Here is a 17,604-nt window from a genome sequence, read left to right as displayed (position 1 = left end):
CCTCAACAAGAAGAGAAACCAAAAGAGCCCGTCTAGATCCTAAGCAGTGGGCCTCGATTTTTCCACCCGCCTGATGGTTGTCGGCTGGGACCTGAGCCCTCGTCAGCTGACCGGTGCGTGACTCGGGGCAAGTAGGACGCCTTCAACGTAGGTTGTTCCCGGTTCCCAAGAACCAAGGACCTCCTACCCCTGGCGTTTGCTCCAGTTCCCATCTGAGCGGAGGTGTGACTCAGCCTGGAGCCCAAGCCCTGCAGGGCCAGCCTTGACGGCCCTGGCCCCTGCTAGCCTGACTTGGGGCCAAGAGTCCATCTGGGGGACACGGATGCGGCCAGCGACCCGAAGCATCCGTCCCACAAGGCGGCAGCGGGTGGGGGGAAGGGGGGGGCCATCTCTCTTGCTTCCTGCGCCACCCCTGTCTGCACACACCCCCCCTCAACACCTTCTCGGTGGGGCCTCATGCTGCTTCAAGAGCTCCGCGGGGAAGCCCTTCCCTGTGCCCGCTGAGTCCACGGGAGCATGATGACAAGTGTCCTCCCCACCCATCCATCTGGACCCTAGGGCCCCCAGCCTGTCCTGGTATCAGCAGTGTGTGTGTGTCCAGTGGCTCAGCGAGTGCCCTGGTGTCTTCCACTGTCCCTCTGAGGACACCTGGCCAGTAAGGGGTATAGGAGTGGGGCTGATGTCCGCTCACAGGACCGCTGGGAGAAGCTGCCCGCCTCAGTGGAGCAGGGGGCTGGCCTGGAGGCGGAGGAACTGGGGCCACCACCCCGTCCCGGTTGCTGGACACTCAGCATGAATGAGGCAAAGAGCCCTGGCCCGGTGGCCCTTACCTTCCACAGAGTGAGTGAGCAACAAACAAGCCGAATGCATCAGCGTGGAGAAAAAAGAAAGCAAGAATGGGAGAAAGGTGGTCAGAGGGTGACATTCAAGAAAAGGAGGAAGCCAAGGGAGCGAGCCATCGAGGGGAAGAGCATTTCAGACAAGGGGAAAGGCCTGTGCCAGTGCAAAGGCCCTGCACAGAGTGGTGACGAGAACAAAGTGAGTGGGTAGGAAGTGGGGCAGGTGCAGGCCCTGAGCAAGATGGGAGGCACAGAGGGTTCTGGAACAGACCGAGACAAGAGCGGAAGCCAGGAGACTAGGAGGAGGTTGGTGCTGGGGGCTCGGCCCACAGTAGAGGTCACAGACGTGGTAAAAGAGGGGGCGGGGGGGGGGGCGCCTGGGTGGCTCAGTCGGTTAAGCGTCCGACTTCGGCTCAGGTCATGATCTCACGGTCCGGGAGTTCGAGCCCCGCGTCGGGCTCTGTGCTGACAGCTCAGAGCCTGGAGCCTGTTTCGGTCTGTGTCTCCCTCTCTCTCTGACCCTCCCCCGTTCATGCTCTGTGTCTCCCTGTCTCAAAAATAAATAAAATGTTAAAAAAAAAAAAAAAAAAAAGAGGGGGCAGGGGTGCCATGAGGGCCCAGGCAGAAGGGTTCGTCTTTCCTTAGGAACGCCAGGATGCTGGGATTGAAGATTTCCAGAGAGGAAGGGGTGGCCTCACCGAGGGAGGCATGTTCAAATCCACTCCCGAAGGTCAAGAAGCCACTGTCCACGGGAAGAGAGGAGGGAACAGGTGGAGGGAACCGCAAGTGAAAAGCCCCCCAAGCTTATGTGGCTTGTCACGGCAGGGCAGAGATGAGGTCAGGAGTTATCAGACCCCGGGCGCCTGGGTGGCTCGGCTGGTTAAATGCCCAACTCTTGATTTCAGCTCAGGTCATGATCTCTCATGGTTTTTGAGTTCGAGCCCCTCGTCAGGCTCTGTGCTGACAGTGCAGAGCCTGCTTGGGATTCTCTGTCCCTCCCTACCCGCCCCCACCCCCACCCCCAGTGCATGTGCTTATGTGTGTGCTCTCTCTCTCTCTCTCTCTCTCTAAATAAAAATTTTGTTTTTGAAAAAGCATTAAAAAAAAAAAAAAGGAGTCATCAGACCCAAGCCGTGATCCTAAAAACAATCCAGTGTGTGCCAGGTAGCTCCCACACTCAGGCACAGAGAGGGTGAGCCACCTGCCCCCAGGTCACACAGCTCCAGAGGCTCCTCCAAGCTCCTCCTTCTGTTGCCTCCTGGAACTTAGAGGATCCGTTTACCTTCTCCTAGTTTAACTGTGTCAGGTATGGAATCAGGAGACAGGAGTCGTTTGGGGTGGGGGCGGGTGAGGTTGGCACCTGCTTTAAAACTTATTCCCCTGACTGTAGCCTCCACTGATGGACTGGGTTCGAGATACACCAAATGTTTGGCAAGGGTTACCCCACTGCGCCTCCACCTCCTTGCTGGTCACAGGGGATCACAGTGGCCTCTACCTCACAGGGGTTGTCAGGACGATCACAAGGGGAAGGAGGCTTGGTATACAGCAAGCGCTCCATACAGACTTGCATGCGGCTCAGAGGGGAGCTTCACTCTTCACCGATCACCTGTAGAGTGTCGGAAACTCCTCCTGGGACCCTCTCCGTCTCTATAAGCCTTGGGCTCAGCCCGAGCAGCTCACTGGGGGGACCCTGGCGATGGTGCCACATGCTTGGCTTGGCTAGGCCACCGTCCTCCTCGCCCTGGAGGCCAGCACTGATTGCCTGGCCCAGGCTGGTGAGTGGTCACCTGGAAGGCCCCCGGTCCTGCCCTAAGAGCCCCCTCCCAGTCTGGGTCCAGCCACCCAGCGGTGACTCACCCTTGTCCGTCCCGCCTCCACTGGAACCAGGCACCGAAATAGTCACCCTGCTCACCCTCGGGGAGTGGCCGTGGAAATATTTCAGGGCTGCATTCAGTGCCTAAAAATACTCAGTGCGTCCTCCTGCGTCTTCCCCTCCCTCATTCCCTTCTCTGTTCCTTTGAAAACCCTCCCTGTAGGCCCCCCCCCCCCAGGGCCTGTCCCTCCACACTGTGCCCCTCTGGCATGTTGAGTATCCCTGGCAAGCAGGGCTCGGGGATGTCCCTAAATGCCCAAGTGCGTGTGGATGATGGTGAGGTGGCCTCCCTCCCTCCCTCCCACTCTCCCTGTCGCCATGGAGAGCCTCGACATGGTTTCCTCAGAAGCTTCTGGAAAGGCTGTCTTTTCCACAAACCCCAGAAGACTCAGTTCCTGGAGAGGGAGCCTGGGGGCACGGCAGTGCTGTCCAGGGAGATCTTCATTACTCAGCAACTTTCCTTAAAAATTCAAAAAATGGTTCCTGCTGTTTGTGTTCATGAGACAGCTGGAAGCAGGAGAGGGCTCCCCAGCTGGATGGAATCCATTGCCTCTCCTGCCCACTTGCTGCGGGACTCCACTAGCTTGGAGGTCCTTCTCCCTCCCCCACACCCCGGAGAGTGCAGCCTGACCCTCCAAAGGCAGGGGAATGTCCTCAACATCATCCCTATCCACCAAGCACTCTGACCTTTCCAGTGATTGGAGGAGGGGGGGGGGAGGGGGCAGAGGGACGGCAAATGGTTAGACTGCAGCTCAGACCCCAGAGTCTGATCCAGCTCCTAGGTTCCCCGGAGCCTCCAGCTTGATGGAACAGCAGGTGTGAAGGCTCAAGGGCAAGTGCATGCTGGGCATCTTGAAGTTGCAGTAAGCTGATCATTATTAAACGTTTTTTTTTTTTTTAACGTTTATTTATTTTTGGGACAGAGAGAGACAGAGCATGAACGGGGGAGGGGCAGAGAGAGAGGGAGACACAGAATCGGAAACAGGCTCCAGGCTCAGAGCCCGACGCGGGGCTCGAACTCACGGACCGCGAGATCGTGACCTGGCTGAAGTCGGACGCTTAACCGACTGCGCCACCCAGGCGCCCCTAAGCTGATCATTATTAACTGAAGTACACACTTCATTCAGATTTCCTTAGTTATCACCCAATGTTCTTTTAAAAATTATTACTGATGTAAGATTCACTCACACAAAATTAACCATTTTATTTTATATTGAATGCTTATTTGTTTTTGAGAGAGCGAGACAGAGACAGAGACCAAGCAGGGGAGGGGCAAAGAGAGGGGGACATGGAATCCCAAGCAGGCTCCAGGCTGACAGCAATGAGCCTGATGTGGGGCTTGAACTCGTGAACTGCGAGATCATGACCTGAGCCGAAGTCGGCCGCTTAACCGACGGAGCCACCCAGGCACCCCTCCTGAACATTTTCATTACCCAAAAAAAGAAACCCTGTCCGGTTACCAGTCACCTCCCACTCCCTCTCCCCTAGACCCTGAACAACCATTAATCTGCTGTCTGGGTCTATGGATTTGCCTGCTCTGGACATTTCATATAAATGAAATCATACAACAGGTGGCCTTTGTGTCTGACTTCTTTCACTGAGCACGACGTTTTCAAAGTTCATCCACGATGTAACTGTGTCAGGGCTTCATTCCTTTTTATGGCTGAGTCGTATTCCATTGTATAGCCGGATCATATATTGTTTATCCTTCAGCAGCTCATGGACATTTGGACTATGTTTTAAAAAATTTTTAAGGTTTATTTTTGAGAGAGAGAGAGAGACAAAGCGTGAGTGGGGGAGGGGCAGACAGAGAGGGAGACACAGAATTCGCAGCAGGCTCCAGGTTCTGAGCTGTCAGCACAGAGCCCGATGCAGGGCTCGAACTCATGGAGTGTGAGATCATGACCTGAGCTGAAGTAGGGAACTTAACCAACTGAGCCACCCAGCGCGCCCCCCCCCCCCCGCCCCGCCCAGACTATTTTTAAGGAAATGTTAATTGAGCACTTACTCTGTGCCAGGCACAGTTCTAAGGACTTAATTCCTACTCCCAACCCCCTCTATAAAGTCTTACTTGTGAACACCATTCCCATCTGTCCATTTCACAGTGGGCAAAATGAAGGCAGAGACAGGCAGACAGGACACCAAAGGAACCAGACTCTCTCTTAAGTCTTTATACTCTGGAGATGGGCGTAGAGACAGATAATAAGGAAGCCAAGAAATAAACAAGATAAATGCCAGGTAAAGACCTTAAGGGTTTTCCAGGCAGGGAGAAAAACATGTGCAAAGGCCCTGAGGTGGGAATAAGCTGGTGTGTTGGAGGAAAAACACAGAGGCTCATGTGGCTGGAGTGAATAAATGAGGGAAAAGAGGAAAGGGGATACATGGTCTGGGGGTGAGGGCCTGGGGGTGGGATTGGGGAAGGGTCTGGGCTGTACTCTGGGATGGGGAGATAGAGTCTGAAACAGATAGTGGTAGAGGAGACAGACTGGGAGCAGGAGGGAGAGAAGGGGCCTCAACTTCTCAAGGCCTTGGCCCAAGAAGCCACGGAGGCCTCATCATCGTCACCTGCATCGCCCCAGCCCAGATCCTTCTCTGATACCTTGAATGCTGGAGCAGAGGATGACTGCCCTGTGCTGAGAACAATGTGGGCGCATAGTAGGGGCTCCATAAATATTGGGTGGATGGGTAAATAGAGGGATGGACAGATGAGTGGGTGGGTGGGTGGGTGGATGAATAGATGGATGGATGGATGGATGGGTGGATGGATGGACATATAAACAGATGGATGGGCAGATGAGTGTCCTGAAGGAGGAAGATGTGGTACCCAGGTTAGTGTGATAAAACAGCGTCTCCTACCTTCCAGCAGGTGATCGGGTAGGGGTGAGTGGAGAACTTCATCCAGCCATGCTGGGGTCTCACCCACCCTTCTTCAGCTTCAAAAGAGGTCCCCCAGAGTGGAGGCTGGAGGGTGGGGGTTGGGCAGGGTGCCATGAGCACAGGGGCGGGCTGGCGGGTACTAGATGCTGCTACCTGCCTCTGCCTCTGAGTCAGCGTCGCCATGGCAACGTGGGCCCTGCCGGATGCTCCTCCTGGCACATCCCCCATCACTGCAGCCACCGTCATGCCTCCTTGAAGGGGGCAGGCGCAGAGGGGGCAGCTATTTTTATGCAGGCTCAAGGACCACACTGTTCACCTTCCCCTGTTTCCCTTAACCCAGTCTCCTGAGCCTCCTCCTTTCTTGCAGAGCTTGTAGCCAAAGGGTGAGAGGGCTGAGGGCGGTTGGAGAGCCAGCCCCAGCCGAGGAAGGGTCTCTTTGCTGTGCCTGGGAGGGGGCCAGGGAATGTCTCCTGAGGCGGGTACTGCAGGTGAAGGAACATTATGGGCATGTGTTGGGAGGCTGGACCACAGGAGGGGCAGAGCTAGGTGGTAACAGGAAGACAAGCCAGAGCAGGGAGCCACAGAGGGTGAGAGGAGGCCAGGGTGGCACCCGCAGAGGACAGAAGACAGGTCCCTGTGGCTCTGGGCAGCGCCTATTCCCCCGAGACTCCTCTGCATCCTCTGAAACATGGGCACTGGTGGGGAGACTGAGGCAGGGAGGGCTGTCACAGGCTCCTCCTGGGCTGGCAAAAACTCCAGTGACCCCCCCCCCCAGCTGCTGGTGACCTGGGTGTCCCTGTGATCCCCCTACCCTGTCTCCCCTCTCCTCACCCTACTCTAGGCCTGCTTCTAGATTCTCCTCCAGCACATCATGCATTCCTACCTCAGGACCTTTGCCTGTGCTATTCCAGCTTTCAGGAGTCCGGCCTTCCCTGGTCCCCCCCTTCCCCTGTGCCCCTTTGGTCCACAGATGTCACTGATCCTCTGCACATCCCCCTGAGATCTCTTCATAGCTCCTGTCACTGCTTGACGTATTACCCATTTTTTCAGTTGCTCGCACCCCAAGAATGTTGGGCCCCTCTCAAATCTCTCGTTTACCCAGCTCCACAGTGGCAGTAGTCATCGTGCGGAGGGACAGGGGTCCCAGGCAGTGGAATGGCTGTGTCTGGGTCCTGTCTACCTGACCCAGAGCTCTAAGGACAGGGTGGGAACGTGAAGTGACCTACAGCTCCCTGGTCAGGGTTGACCCTCAGTTCAGGCAACAAGGCCCTGTCAGAGGTCAGCGAATAGTGGGCAAGCCAGCCCAGGGCCAGGAGCCAGTGAGGGGGGGCTTGCCCTGTGGACCTCCAGCTCCTGAGGTGGCCTAAGAGTCCCCTATCACCACACATACTGATGGTTCTCAGGGCCACTGCGTCCCCCCCAGTCCCAACCGTGCCAGCCTGGGATAGTTACTCTGTTTTCCTTGTAGATATTTAGAGGGCCACCTTTCCTTCCTCACTAGTTAGTTCTAGTCCCCAGCCAAGGACGGAGAATCCCATAGAAAATACTTGAGTGTTTCTCTCTTCCTCTTCCTGCTGTCTCTAGCCTTCTCCAGCTGGTGTCTCTTCTTAACTCATTTGTCTCACTCTCTCTGGGTCTCTGGCTGTTTCTGTCTGGCTCCAACAGACTTTTCCTCCCTCCCTCCCGGCTCTCTCTCCTTCCGTCGTCTCCTTCTGCCTTTCTCCCCCTATCTCCCCTTTCTCTCGGCTATTTCTAGGCCCTGGCCCTCCTATCTGGAGGCCCTGATTAATAATCGGGTCTTGCCTAGAGCTTCGGGGCTGGCCCCTTAGCCTCGATTTACCCGTCCGTCAAATGGGCTTGTCCTGGGGCCTTAAGCCAGGAGCGGAGGGGGGCTGAGCAGCGTTCCCGCTTCCCCTCCTCAGCCAAGGGAAGCCCTCCTGGGCCCGGCAGGAAGGGGTTAACAGCGAGCCGCCCCCTCCCCCCAGTTCTGCATTTAATTAGCGGCCCGGCGGGGCTCGGAGCGGAGCGGGGCCTGTGGGGGGAGGGGAGGGAGATGGGAGGAGAGGGGAGAGGGTTAGAAACTGAGGGAGTGGGACGAGAGTGGGCGGAGGTATAGAGGACAAAAGGGGGACCGGGAGCCAGCCGTGGATTCGAATTCGGCCTCGCTGGTGTCCCCCCACTTGTATCTCTCGCCTCTAGATTGTCTCCCCCGCCCGTCCCGAAGGCAGGAGCTGTGAGCCCGCGGTTAAATGTCAGCTTTCCTCCTTTGTCCGGTTGAGGAAACTGAGGCCCACGTGTCTGCGGTGACGCTTCATTGGGCGGTTTCGTAGGGACCTGTCTACCTGCCGGAAAGCAAACAACACACAAAACCCCAGTTCGTCGCAGCCGAGTGACCCTGGGGGCTGTCGCGGTGCGGGCCAGCGCGAGCGAACGACTGGGAGAGGGTGACGGTGTGGGACACAGGAAGGGCTGGGGCTGCCAGACGGGGCCCTGGAGCCCTGGGGCCCAGCTTCAGTCTCAGCTAGGCCACGCGCCTCGCCGGGCCTCAGTTTCCCCCTCCGGTCCCCAACGTCGGGACAGCTGGAAGGCGAGCCCTGCCTACCACCACACCCACGACTTCCAGCTCTGCGTGGGGCGCGGGCGCCGGGCCCGAGTCTACGCGGCTCCGCCTCGCCTTGACGTCGGCGCTGACGCCACCCGCCCCCCTCGCCACTGGGTCCGCGGCGCGGGGTGAACTGTGCGGCGTCGGCTGGCCGCGCGGAGGCCCTCCAGGTCCCTCCTCCACCCCCGCCAGAGGAGGGGCCGGGCTGTGGGGACCGACGAGGGGCAGGTCCTGGGCAGGCCCAGCCGCCCGGCGAGGCGGGAGGTCCCCACCAGCCTCCAGGCCTTTGCGCCCTTCCCTCCGCCTGGAATGCGCCTCCCGCCCGGGTCCAAGTCCGTGTTTACGGCGACATCTCTCCCTCCGGCCCGGCCCTGACCCCTCCGGGCCTGGGAGTGTCCTTGTCCGGCTCGGTCTCCCCGGGCCTGGGGCGGGGCCTCTCACCCAGCAATCCATTGTTCCAAGGTTGAGTTTCTTCCCCCCATTTTTCAGATGAGAACCATTCAAACCCAGAGAGCTCAGGTCACCCAGCGAGGGGCCGCCCCGCGCTGGCCGAGCCCCAGCTCTTGCGGCTCCCCGCCCCCACCCCTGTGGGCACCCCCCCCCCACCCATCCATCCTCGCAGCGGGGGAGGGGACCCTGACCTGCAGTCCCCGCCCTGCCTCAGGGGAAGTGAGAATGGGGGGCCCTCCCCCGCACCCTCACCACTTCCTCCAGAGGAGAGGCGGTGGCGAAGTAAAGGGGGAGGCGGGCAGGCGAGGGAGTTTACGGTGGCGGCCTCAGGTTCCGATGGGGGGGGGCTGTGCCCCCCACCCTCGGGAGACGCAGGGCTGGCGTTTGTGTGTCTCGCGTGTCGGGGCGCCCCCCAATCCTGCTCCTTCCTTGGGGCCCCTTCCTAAGCGACTGAGACTGCCTGCTCCTCCCCACTCCGGCGGCCCCGCCCCCGCCCCCACCGCTTCCCCGCTCTCTCCCTTCGTCTGGCCTGGCCCCCATTCAATGTACTCCTCCGCTGGGGCCCCGCTCCTTTACTGGGCGACGATCAGGTGCCGGCCCTCTAGGCCCCGCAGGCTTGAGGTCCAGTTCCAACTTTCCTCTGCCCCAGCCAGGCCCCCTGAGCTCCAGCCCCTCTGCCTGCAGCTCGCGGTGAACCAGGCCACCTGTATTCCAATCTGCCCTCCAACATGTGGAGCCATGGTTTGCTCCGAGCCTCAGTTTATCCATCTGAAAAATGTGGACAGGTGGCCCTCCTTGCAGTGCTGGTGGGAAGGTATCACGGAAAAATGTGGGCAGTGGGTATCCCATCTTGGCAGCATGGGTGCATCCGGTCATTCGTTAATTCATTCATCCATTCATTACTTCACCAAACCATCCGTTACATCATCCACTCGCTCACTCATTTACTTATTCGCACTCATTCATTGATTCACACATTGCTTCCCTCCCCAGTCCCTGGGCAGCCTGGGAAGGGGGCCCATAACTCAGCACAGAAGGACGTCAGGGGCCACAGGACTGTGGGTGGGGACAGCCCCAAAGTCTTTAGGCAGAAGCTTCCACTTAACTGAGCCAACCTGAAGTCTCCCCAGAGAGGCCCCAGTGGGGTCCCACCCCCAAAGGGCTGCTACTTGCCATCACCTTCACTTGTACCTGGAAACGGGTCAGTAACCCACAGGCATTGGAAGGCTGCTGTTGGATGCAGGCAACCCCCACATGTAGTAGGTGCTCACTGCCAAGGCTTAGCACATCACTGACCATCTACTGTGTGCTGGGCCGCTAGGGGATAAAACTACCCTTGTGGCCCCTCCTGTACTCTTCTTGGCTTGGCTTGGGGATTCTCTGCCTTTAGTGCTTTCTGGATATTTGGACATTCCCACTCTGGGCCTGGCCCAGAGTGTCCTTGAGGAGGGAATGCCTGGGTTTTGCTCTCATTTCATCGTTTTTCACTTTCCTTCTATTTATGGAAGAGAAACTGGTTTTCCATTCTTGGTGGTGACATGAAGTTTCCCTTTTGAAATATATTTACCCAAGTAAAAACAGAAAAAGGGGTCGACCTGAAGGAGAAAGAGTGACATCAGCCTAAAGCATACTTCTTCATTATGGTGGTTCTGTCCTGTCTTCTATTCGCGGATCAGCTTAGGAGGTGATGAGGGATGATGGAAAACCCTCCCCCAGCACACAGAGCCCGGACACACAGTAGGTGCTCAAGAGTGGGTGGCGGAAGGGGTGATTGAGGCTGATGGTGCTTGAGGCTGGCCAAAAGAAAAACAAAATCAAACAAATCAGCTTCTGAAGTTGCTTTAGTGAAGCCCGACTCACCACCCTCTGACCCCCAAACCTTCTGGTTTCTTAAAGTCTGCCCGTGAAAGGGCCTAACCTGGGCCTGGGTATACAGCAGAGTTCCCTGGATGAGCGCAGGAATCTGGTAGGGAAGGTGTTGTGAGGCGTGGTTTTCTCCTTGAGCCGGCGCCCTTCTGGGCTCACCCAGGACAATCAATGAACACTGGACTTAGACTGAGCCGCTCTTCCCGGCCTGCCTACGAGAGGCTGTCGACACTGCACCCTCGGTGGAGTCAACTGGGCCATGGGTCGTAAAGCAAGCTCTATCAGTCTGGTTCCACCAGTGCTGAAAAGGCGCTGAGGACGCGTCGGTTTCCTCGTCGGTAAAATGGTCTTGTGAGACTGGAGAGCGCCAGTGCCGGCCCAGAGGACAGGGTGTGGATCCCCTCCCTGCGGCTGGCCAAGCACCTGCACAGGACGGGGGAGGTGACTGTGGTTCCTGCCCCTGGCGAGGGCGGAAGCCAGGCTGGAAGGGAGGGGAGGGGCCGCCGCCTTGGCCGGTAACCTGATCCTCAGGAATGCGCCGGGGCCGACGCGCCCCCGGCCCAAGGCCGGCGCCCCTCCCCCGGCCCCCTAGCGGGGTCCCGTCACCCGGGGACTGAGATCGCAAGCCCCGCCCCCAACAGCCGGTGGGTCCTAAGTGTCGGAGGACGTTCCCCATAAACTCTACCCAGCCCCGCGGTGTCCCGACCGCCGCGGGACATTCCCCGCGTACCTCCCCATGGAGAGGTCCCCTCCGCCTCACCCCTTTCTGCTTCCTGATTAACTCCTTCTTTCTCTTTCTTTGGGGCTTTCCGTTTCATCGAGTAGATTTTAGTTCTCTGGGTCTTCAAATAAAGACTAAACATTAAACCGAGTTGCAGGTCGCTTTAAACAAGAAGGGTAAGCTCTTCGCTCTCGAGAAAGAGGCGCCAGAGCGGCAGAGATTAGAGCCGTGGCTGGGAGAGGGGTGGGGGTGAGTTTCAGCTTCCGTTCCAAACGGGGATGGGTGGGTGGGGGTAGGGGTTGGGGATTCTTTCGACCGGGTGGGTCCCGCACCCTCCCTGGACGCTGATCTGGGAAGTGAGATAATGTCCTGAGACTCCTGGAGGGGCTGGGAGAGGAAGGGCGAAAATGCAGAGTCCAGGCCGAGCCCTGTTACCGACTTCTCCCTCAGTCCCATCTTCTACAGCCACTTCCACTACTCTTGGGACAAACACCACCGGGTTCTGTAGAAGTCCTGCACCCTTGCTTTCCTTCTCTCCCTCTGGCTTCCCCTGGCTCGCCCAATCCAGCGCCACCTGCCTCTCTCCATCAATGTGGCCAGCTGGTTTCTGCCCCAGGGCGTTTGCTTTTGCTGTTCCCACAGTCTGGGATGTTGGGCCTTCAAATTAGCTCAAGATTTGCTCCAGCTTCTCCTTCGTTCAGCATCACCTCCCAGGGTGCCCCTCCCAGATCACCCAACTCTAAAACATACCCCCGTCCATGGAGGGGGCACCCTTCAGCCTCCTTGAAGCCGCGTTCGACAGGTTCCTCTTTCAGACCGGGTGCGGGGTGAGGGTGTTTGTGTCACTCGTGTGTGTCCCCATCGCTTGGCTCACAGCAGGTGCTCAGTCAGTATCTGTCGAATGAATGAGAGAATAGGAGTTACCCCTAGTTCACTGCATATGGCTGGTTGATGGATTCAGGCCTCCTATTGAACTGCCTGATGAGGTGGGGATAGGATTGGTCCCAATGGAAGAGCAGTATTAGGGTGTCCCAGAGGGCTTTCTGGCTAGGAGAAAGGAGAGGGTAGGAAAAGGTGTTGGGTCAGAGGGAACAGCAGGTGCACAGCAGAGACTGAAGGAGCCAGTTTTTCAACTCCTTGAAAAGTGGGGCTGGCAGAGTCTGCCCAGGGCAGCTCCCCATACTTAGAGGCCAAGACAGGTCCTGCCTACCCAGCTTACAGGACTCTCCCCTGCCCCATCTGGGGCAGACAGAGCCCAATACAGATGGTGGACGGGCTCAGCCAGACGGTGGGGGGTGGGGGGTGGCTTAGGGGACTCCTTGAGGGTGTGGATAGGGAAGACTTCTTGGAGGAGGAGACAGTGGGTTTTGAAGCAAGAGTAGCAATTTGCCTGTTGGATAGAAGGGCACTTCTGGCCGAAGGAGCTCCAGGCCAAACAACCATACACAGCTAAGGCTAGCCTTATAATAATAACATAAAACAATTATAGAAAGCACTTATGAGCTCTATTCCTTTAAATCCAATAAAAACTACAGTATTTTTTGAGGCACCTGGTTGGCTCAGTCAGTAGAGCATGTGGACTCTTGATCTCAGGGTCGTGAGTTCTAGCCCCATGAAGGGGGTAGAGTTTACTGAATAAAAAAAAAAAAGAAAAAGAAAAAGAAACAAAAATCACAATACTCCACGAGGGAGGTGAGATTACTCACTCCATTTTCATGAGGAGGAAACTGAGACTCAGAGAGGTGAATTGCCTTGGGTTCCCTGTGCCTCCATTTCCCAAGGCCTGTTTGCTGGTCAGTTTTTCAGCTCAGGTAGGTTCTGCCCATATTTCACCAGACCATTCACCCACTTATTAAGGTCAAGGCCCAAGGTCAGGGTGGAGGCTATCTAGGCCACCCACTCATGTCCTGCCTTGGAGAGAAGCATGGCCCCATCTCCTCCAATCTAGCCCCATTGCACAGGCCCAGAGCAGGGTCCCAGGGCAAGGCTAGCAACAGGCTGGGGACAGGATCCCCTCTCATCAAGGGTCCCTTTGCCCAGGCTGGGACCTGAGAGGACAGGTCTGGAGGGCACAGAGACCTACGTGCCTAGAAACACACAAATGGACACATACGTATATACAAGTATACATATATGTGTATACATACAGGCACACAGATCTACGTGCATGAACCCACACTGGCACATAGACACCTGCCCTTGTGTGTGAACACACCTGAGTACACTGACCCATACATGAACACAACACAGGCACAAACAGACATTTGTGTGGATATAGACACACTCACACCCCTGGGCCACTGCCCACCAGGGCAGGCCTCCTGCTCCTGGTGACAGTTTCCTTCATGGCCTTCTTGCTCCAGGGCCCAATCAGGGGCAGGGCCAGATGAGGTAGGGAGGTAGGAGACGAGGGTTGGGGACTGGGAATGTTCATGCCTACAGGTGAGTCAGACAAACTGAGGCCAGAGACTGCCACCGCAACTAGGCCAGGCAGCACTCTCCTTCAACACTGAGCCAGGTGCTGTATTGGATGTTGGTGACCAACAGGTTCGGGATAGATAAAGGTCCTTGCCCTCCGGAAATTTATGGTCCATCCTGTCATTCTGAATGCTTCCAAGGATACAATGGAAATACACTGAGTGGGAGTGGCCTCTCTGAGGACATTAGGATTTGCAGTGGGGAAGGGAGCACGGGCAAAGGGCATAGTACATGCAAAGGCCCTGAGGCAGCTACGAGCTGAGAGGCCAAGGCTCAGAGAAGGTGAAAGTGAAAGGTCAGAGGGAGTCCTTGGAAGAAGGGTCCTTGGAGCCTTCACAGTCTACCTGAGGGGTTGTGTGCAGGAGCTGTCAGCCAGACCTAGATGTCCCAACAATCCCTAGGGAGTGTTGGAGAGGTTGCCCTCTCCCTACACCCTCATATCCCATCCCCAGCCAGTCTTTTAGGAGGCCCGTTGAGCACTGACAATAACAAAATAATAATAAGCAGGTAACAATGACCAGATGGGCTCCTGCCTTAACATTCCGGAAGGGAGAGCCGCTGAGGAAACGGGGCGAGGGGGGAGGGGCTATAGTCCATCACCCTCACCTCGGGACCCACAGCAGGCCCTGGCAGTTGCAGGGTAAAATTGTAGGCGGCTGCCCAGGAGCAGGAGGCCCAGGAGGCCCGGGTTCTACCAGGTGAATAAGAGGTCAGGCCTGGTCACAATTTAGTAAGCCCCAGTTTCTCAGTCTGTAAAGTCAGGAAGTTGGACTCCGTACTTTTAGACTTCTCAGTGAAAAGTATCAAGATCAAAGCGCTTTCAGCAGCTTCCAACAGTTCTCCTCTCCCTTCCCTCGTCTTTCTGGGGCAAACACATCACTGGAGATTTGGGGTGGGGGTGAAACAGGCAGATCTGGCCAACACGCCCAGGAAGCCACCGGGTACAGCTCCCTAAGGCCTTCTGCCCCCAGCCCGTACAGAGCCAGAATAGAGGAGCGGTAAGGAAGGCACTAGTAGGCGTAGTGGAGCGGAGGGCGCCAGGGAGTTATTTATCCATCCGGGCCCCATCCCCCCACCGGTCCCCGGAGGCCGGCACCGCCCCCGCTCCCGCCCCCGCCCCCTCCCCCTCCCCGCCGGGGCCCCACGCGCGGATGCGGGGCGGGGCCTTGGGGCGGGCAGGCGGCTGGTGGCCGGGCTCATCACGCCACCCGGGACGTGCCTTGGCGGGAGGCAGCGCTGGGGGCATTGGTTGTACACTGCGCTCCCGGGGCGGGGTAACCGGGTCCGGGCTCGGGGTCCGCCCCCATGACGTCAACCCACAAGGCAGCGCGCTGTTGTGCGGTTTACCGCGCGTCACCGGGGCAACGGCAGCTAGGGGGGCGTCAATGACTTGGCCCCACCCCACCATGCAAATGAGCGACGTCACCCACGCCCAATGGCGAGCGGGGGCAGTGAGCTCATCGCGCTGGGCCGAGGCTATAAGAGGGCGCGCGAACTGCGCGGCGTAGGAGCCGCCGCCAGCGGAGGGCCGGGCGCAGCGGCCTCGGCCGGGGCGGGCGTAGGGCCGAGCGGACGGGGGGGCGTAGGCCCCCCGGGCGGCCGCGGCCACTCCCCCCCCCCGGGCCGGCGCGGCGGGGGAGGCGGAGGATGGAAACACCCTTCTACGGCGATGAGGCGCTGAGCGGCCTGGGCGGCGGCGTCAGTAGCAGTGGTGGCGGTGGTAGCTTCGCGTCCCCGGGTCGCCTGTTCCCCGGGGCGCCCCCGACGGCGGCGACTGGCAGCATGATGAAGAAAGACGCGCTGACGCTGAGCCTGAGCGAGCAGGTGGCGGCGGCGCTCAAGCCTGCCGCCGCGCCGCCCCCGGCCCCCCTGCGCACCGACGGCGCCCCAGGCGCGGCGCCCCCCGACGGCCTGCTTGCCTCGCCCGACCTGGGGCTGCTCAAGCTCGCCTCGCCGGAGCTCGAGCGCCTAATCATCCAGTCCAACGGGCTGGTCACCACCACACCGACGAGCACTCAGTTCCTCTACCCCAAGGTGGCGGCCAGCGAGGAGCAGGAGTTTGCTGAGGGCTTCGTCAAGGCCCTGGAGGACTTGCACAAGCAGAACCAGCTGGGCGCGGGCGCGGCCTCCGCTGCCGCGGCCGCGGGAGGACCCTCGGGCACGGCTGCGGGCGCCGCGCCTCCTGGCGAACTGGCCCCGGCGGCAGCCACGCCCGAGGCGCCCGTCTACGCGAACCTGAGCAGCTATGCGGGCGGCACCGGAGGTTCAGGGGGTGCTGCGACAGTCGCCTTCGCCGCCGAGCCTGTGCCCTTCCCTCCGCCGCCGCCCCCAGGCGCGCTGGGGCCGCCCCGCCTGACGGCGCTCAAGGATGAGCCGCAGACGGTGCCCGACGTGCCAAGCTTCGGCGAGAGCCCGCCGTTGTCGCCCATCGACATGGACACGCAGGAGCGCATTAAGGCGGAGCGCAAGCGGCTGCGCAACCGCATCGCTGCCTCTAAGTGCCGCAAGCGCAAGCTGGAGCGCATCTCGCGCCTCGAGGAGAAAGTCAAGACGCTCAAGAGCCAGAACACGGAGCTGGCGTCCACGGCGAGCCTGCTGCGCGAGCAGGTGGCGCAGCTCAAGCAGAAGGTCCTCAGCCACGTCAACAGCGGCTGCCAGCTGCTGCCCCAGCACCAGGTGTCCGCGTACTGAGCCCGCGCGCGGGGCGCATGCGCGGCCCCCCTCCCCGGGAGGCGGGCTTGCGTGGGGGGGGGGCGTGGGCGCCCCGGACTCCGAGAGGGCGCGGCCCCGGGGACACCCCCCCCACCCCGAGGGTGCCAGGATTCCGAGAGGGCGCGGTCCCTGAGGACCCCCCGAGGGTGCCCAGGACTCGGAGAGGGCGCCTCAGACTCGACAAGCTGGACCCCCTACTCCCGGGGGGCAAGCGCATGACCCCCCCCGCCCTCGCGCTGCCTCTGTTCCCCGAGCGCGGCCACCCAGTGTTGCACAAACCCGCGCGCCCCGGCCGCCCCGTTGTACACACCGCTGCCGAAGGGGGCTCCGAGGGGGCGCAGCCTCAAGCCCTGCCTTTCCTTTTACTTTTTTTTTTTTTTTTTTTTTTGCCTTTGGAAGAGAGAAGAACAGAGTGTTCGATTCTGCCCTATTTATGTTTCTACTCGGGAACAAACGTTGGTTGTGTGTGTGTGTTTTTTCTTGTGTTGGTTTTTTAAAGAAATGGGAAGAAGAAAAAAAAAAAAAACTCCCTTCCCTTTCCTCGCTCTTGCTCCCCCCCCCCTTCCGTCTTTCCGACACCCCTCCTCCCGCCCTTTTTGTTCTGTTGTTTTGTTTTGCTACGAGTCCACATTCCGGTTTGTAATCCTTGGTTCGCCCGGTTTTCTGTTTTCAGTAAAGTCTCGTTACGCCAGCTCGGCTCTCTGCCTCCTTCTTCCCCCGCCGGGGCCTGTCGGGCTGGGCTGGGCCTGGCCCGCACGCTCCCCTTCCCCCTCCTTGCCTCCTTCCCCTCCTCCCTCCGCCCCTACTTCGGAGGAGAGCCGGCGTCCGGGAGGGGCCTTGCACATCTGGCGCGCAGCGAGCGCCATCTAGGCGCGCCTAGGCTTGGGGCCGACTCATGTCCAGGTTAGGTGGGGGACACTGGGATCTCCAACAAGCTTTTGGAACTAATGGGCCCACGGTTGTCTCCTTGGGGGAAGAGACACCAAGATGGAAAGAGGACAGCCCAGTACCGGCAGGCAGGAAAAGGCAGAAACTTGAACCTCTGGGCCTCTGTTAACCGTGTCTGTAAAATGGGCAGAACAGTTGTAACATTGTCCCACAAAGTTGGAGGATGAACACTTTGTTCACAGAGTGGTGCTTGGCTACAGGTGGTGCTCAGTGTAACCTCACCGTTGTCCCGTGGATG

At 58.9% G+C, this 17,604-nt stretch overlaps 1 protein-coding gene and 1 long non-coding RNA gene across 4 annotated transcripts; one reads left to right on the top strand and one right to left on the bottom strand.

Annotated features, from left to right (window-relative positions):
- Positions 1-9,928: 9,928 nt before the first annotated feature.
- On the bottom strand, positions 9,929-14,306 carry LOC115506634. Of its 3 annotated transcripts, none has more exons than XR_003966471.1 (3): positions 11,268-14,306; positions 10,560-10,930; positions 9,929-10,434 (listed from the first exon to the last, which is right to left on the bottom strand). It is a non-coding gene; the product is annotated as an uncharacterized LOC115506634 (long non-coding RNA). The 3 variants fall into 3 exon arrangements; XR_003966470.1 differs by lacking the exon at positions 9,929-10,434 and having other exon boundaries at positions 10,465-10,930; positions 11,268-11,418; positions 11,979-14,306; XR_003966467.1 differs by lacking the exon at positions 9,929-10,434 and having other exon boundaries at positions 10,465-10,930.
- A 946-nt stretch (positions 14,307-15,252) lies between these two features.
- Positions 15,253-17,109, top strand: JUND (JunD proto-oncogene, AP-1 transcription factor subunit). The gene has a single exon (XM_030304595.1). The coding sequence runs from the start codon at positions 15,354-15,356 to the stop codon at positions 16,395-16,397; it is 1,044 nt and encodes a 347-aa protein (XP_030160455.1). The 5' UTR covers positions 15,253-15,353; the 3' UTR covers positions 16,398-17,109.
- Positions 17,110-17,604: the final 495 nt, after the last annotated feature.

This window comes from Lynx canadensis, chromosome A2 (genome assembly GCF_007474595.2).
Source record: "Lynx canadensis isolate LIC74 chromosome A2, mLynCan4.pri.v2, whole genome shotgun sequence".
NCBI lineage: Eukaryota > Metazoa > Chordata > Mammalia > Carnivora > Felidae > Lynx > Lynx canadensis.
Note: the sequence above shows the minus strand (reverse complement) of the source record. Positions and strands in the feature narration are given on the sequence as shown.